The sequence below is a fragment of the Mus pahari genome, unplaced genomic scaffold, assembly GCF_900095145.1.
Source record: "Mus pahari unplaced genomic scaffold, PAHARI_EIJ_v1.1 scaffold_11576_1, whole genome shotgun sequence".
NCBI classification, from domain to species: Eukaryota; Metazoa; Chordata; class Mammalia; order Rodentia; family Muridae; genus Mus; species Mus pahari.
This window is the reverse complement of record NW_018393000.1, coordinates 12,798-15,726: the sequence shown is the minus strand read 5'-3', so window position 1 is coordinate 15,726 and position 2,929 is coordinate 12,798. Positions and strand designations below refer to the sequence as shown.

The 2,929-nt window shown below is 36.6% G+C and overlaps 1 protein-coding gene across 1 annotated transcript in view; it reads left to right on the top strand.

Moving 5' to 3' along the window:
- The window catches only part of LOC110315298 (vomeronasal type-2 receptor 1-like), a gene marked incomplete at both ends in the record, with an annotated part of 13,291 nt that extends 10,367 nt beyond the window's left edge, over positions 1 to 2,924 (top strand). Inside the window, 2 exons of the mRNA XM_021189384.1 lie at positions 1,189 to 1,312; positions 2,657 to 2,924. Coding sequence (XP_021045043.1) covers positions 1,189 to 1,312; positions 2,657 to 2,924 — 392 coding nt within the window. The remainder of the gene's footprint in view (positions 1 to 1,188; positions 1,313 to 2,656) is intronic.
- Between the last annotated feature and the right edge of the window lie 5 nt (positions 2,925 to 2,929).

Below are 2,929 nucleotides of genomic sequence, written 5' to 3'. Positions count from 1 at the left end.
AGAATAAGGTTAAGTCCCCTTTTGACTTTATCTTGTTAGGAGGATTATTTTCCCTTGCTTTCTTTCTTCCCTGATATTTTAGCTTGAACACCCTGTGATTGTGGTAATCAGAGTCATTTGCTATAGTATTATCTTTCCACTGGTGTTTGGGGTTCCTGTTTCCTCTGGGGTTCTGGAAATGGGCAAATTCTCAGGAGTTTGGTTTATGGGGATCCTGGTATCACATGGTCCTGGGGTATCTAGTACTGGAATAGCCTCTGCTAGGGGAGGAGTCTTTTTCAACCACAGTCTTCAGGCTATCCTTTTCAGGAGAAGACTAAATTGAGGTTATATTCATGTAACTAAACTGATTTATATGAAATTCAAACAAATTTAAATTTCATAAACAACACAAAAATGTGTATTATGTCTTAATCAGTTTATGGCATTTTAATAGTCAATGTTGTACTTCTTATTTTGATTTTGGTTCTAGTTTCTTTGGTTTTGGTTTTGTTTCCTGAGCTGAGGTCTTACTAGATTGTGGAAGCTGTCACTAAATATGCGTCACAAAAGATTTTTTTGTGTTTGTAAATACTTATCTCCCCAGAATGATAAGTAAACAGCTGGTTTATTCTGAATTTCACTTGCACATACATGTAGAATATAAAAATACAAAGATACCTATGTATTCTATTGAAATTTCTAAATGCAGTGAGCAACAAAAAATGCCAAGCTAAGCTTTCTCTACATTTTCTGTTTATATTAGTATTTCACATGGAACAAATGGTTCATTATTTTCGTTTTCTGCCATTAACTGAGGATAGATTTCTACATATAAAAAAGAAAAAAAGTATCTTGGTGTGCAGTTGCTGAAGGGAATATTCTTCAGGAGCTGAAGACGGTTATTGGTGTCACAATACTCATCAAACCACACTTATTAAACTGTCTATATAATGCATCTCATGTGATAGTAGTTTGGTCTTCATCATCAAGGTGAAGAAAATCTGTCCTTATAGCTAGTTTGGCATTTTCAGAGTCAGCCACAAGTCTGTCTTTAGATGAAGTTCTTTCCATGCTCTCCATGTTATCATGTTTTGTTGGATATCTTTGCTTANTATCCTGCACTCATTTCCTTAATAATGAGACACATGTTTCAAAAGTGGAAATATTTCACTGCCTTGTTATGCCCACCTACTGTGTTTTCTCTAGCTTCCAGACTCATTTTGCACAAAAGTGTGTCCTCCAGGGACCCGGAGGGGATTTCTCCCAGGACAACCCCTATGCTGCTTTGATTGTATTCCATGTGAGGATGGATATGTGTCAGAGAAACCAGGTAGAGATGGCCACATTTTCATGAAGAATATTGCAGCTAGATCAGACATTTCCTGACAAAGACATCCTTGAAATGATTTTCTGTAAGATATATAAACAATGTATCACAAAACAATTAATATCTATCAACTTATTAAATGTTCTTTGAAGTATGAATGAAGGATAATATTGTTTTCCTATTACAGTTGGAAAAAACTTACAACTATGAGAATAAGGCAACACCAAAGAAAACAGATGAAATGTGAAATATGAATAAAGTCATAAAATTTTCTAAGTACTTGTTTTTTAAGTATACTGAATAATAACTAGGAGAAAGTCCTCAAATTGTCCTAAGGTTCTCAGCACTGAAGGAACATGCATTACACAGTGGCTGAGGCTTGGACTGCTGTGACAGCTTGCTCAGTTGATGCTCAGTGGAGGTGACATAGATAGGTTTGATTTCTAGAAATATTTTAGAGTAGATTGATTTACATTTTTTTCCTTGAAGAAACAAAAATTGTCTTGTCTTTTGTCCTATAGTCCACAAGAGTAATCATGTAAAATGACAAATAGGTCTGTGATGGAAAGAAGCACCCTGTAAGCTACACAACTCCCTTGCTAAAAGTCCCAAAGTCTCCACAAAGAATTCCATCCAGAGCTGTGCAGACCAAGAGTCAGAGTAGTTGAAAAAAATATCTGTTTGACCTGAAATTTAAATTAACACTGCGTCAAACCATTCCATCATCTGCCAAAATCTCACCTCAGCTAGATTTTCCTTGGTCACCAATGCTTGCTCTTAGAGCCTCCCCATAGACAAAGCCTTCTTAGCCTCAGGAACCATGATTGGTGGTTTTTGTTTTCCTTCCAATCATCAACCTCTTCACTCAATGAATGAGCAGCTAGAGTTAGGTACTTTTGGGTAGGCAAGTACATGATTCTCCTACATAAGGGGATATTAACTGAGAGACTGAAAACACAAAGCATTTAACCAGCTGTGTGCCAGTCATTTTGATTATTTCCTATAAGAAGATGTTACTTCCTCATTCTTGGACTGTTCTCAAGCTGATAAAGACACAGTCTTCTTCATTCAACAAATAGAGGAGAAAGAACGGAACTCATCAATAGAAAACAGAGAAGAAGTTCGAGGAGAAAAGTGATCATTTCCTCATATTGAAAACAAATCTGAATGTGTTGTATCATCTGTAACAGACCACTTTTATAATTGTAATTTTAAGATATTATATAGACCTATATTTGGTTTCCAGTAAATTCTGCTCAAGTCTTTAACTGCCTCAGACTGTTCACAGTTAAATGTGACAAAATTTTTATGTCAATAGGCAATTATCCTGTTTTTATTTTTGAATAGGTCAAAGGCTATGTAATCCATGCAGTGAAGATGACTGGTCCAATGCAGAGAAGAACAAGTGTGTTCCGAAGCTTGTGGAATTCCTCACTTATGAGGAGGCTCTGGGGTTCACCTTCATCATTCTTTCCATATTTGGGGCACTTGTGGTCTTGTCAGTCACTGTTGTGTATGTGATCCACAGGCACACTCCATTGGTGAAAGCCAATGACCTGGAGCTGAGCTTCCTCATTCAGATGTCTCTGGTCATCACTGTGCTGTCAACCATTCTGTTTA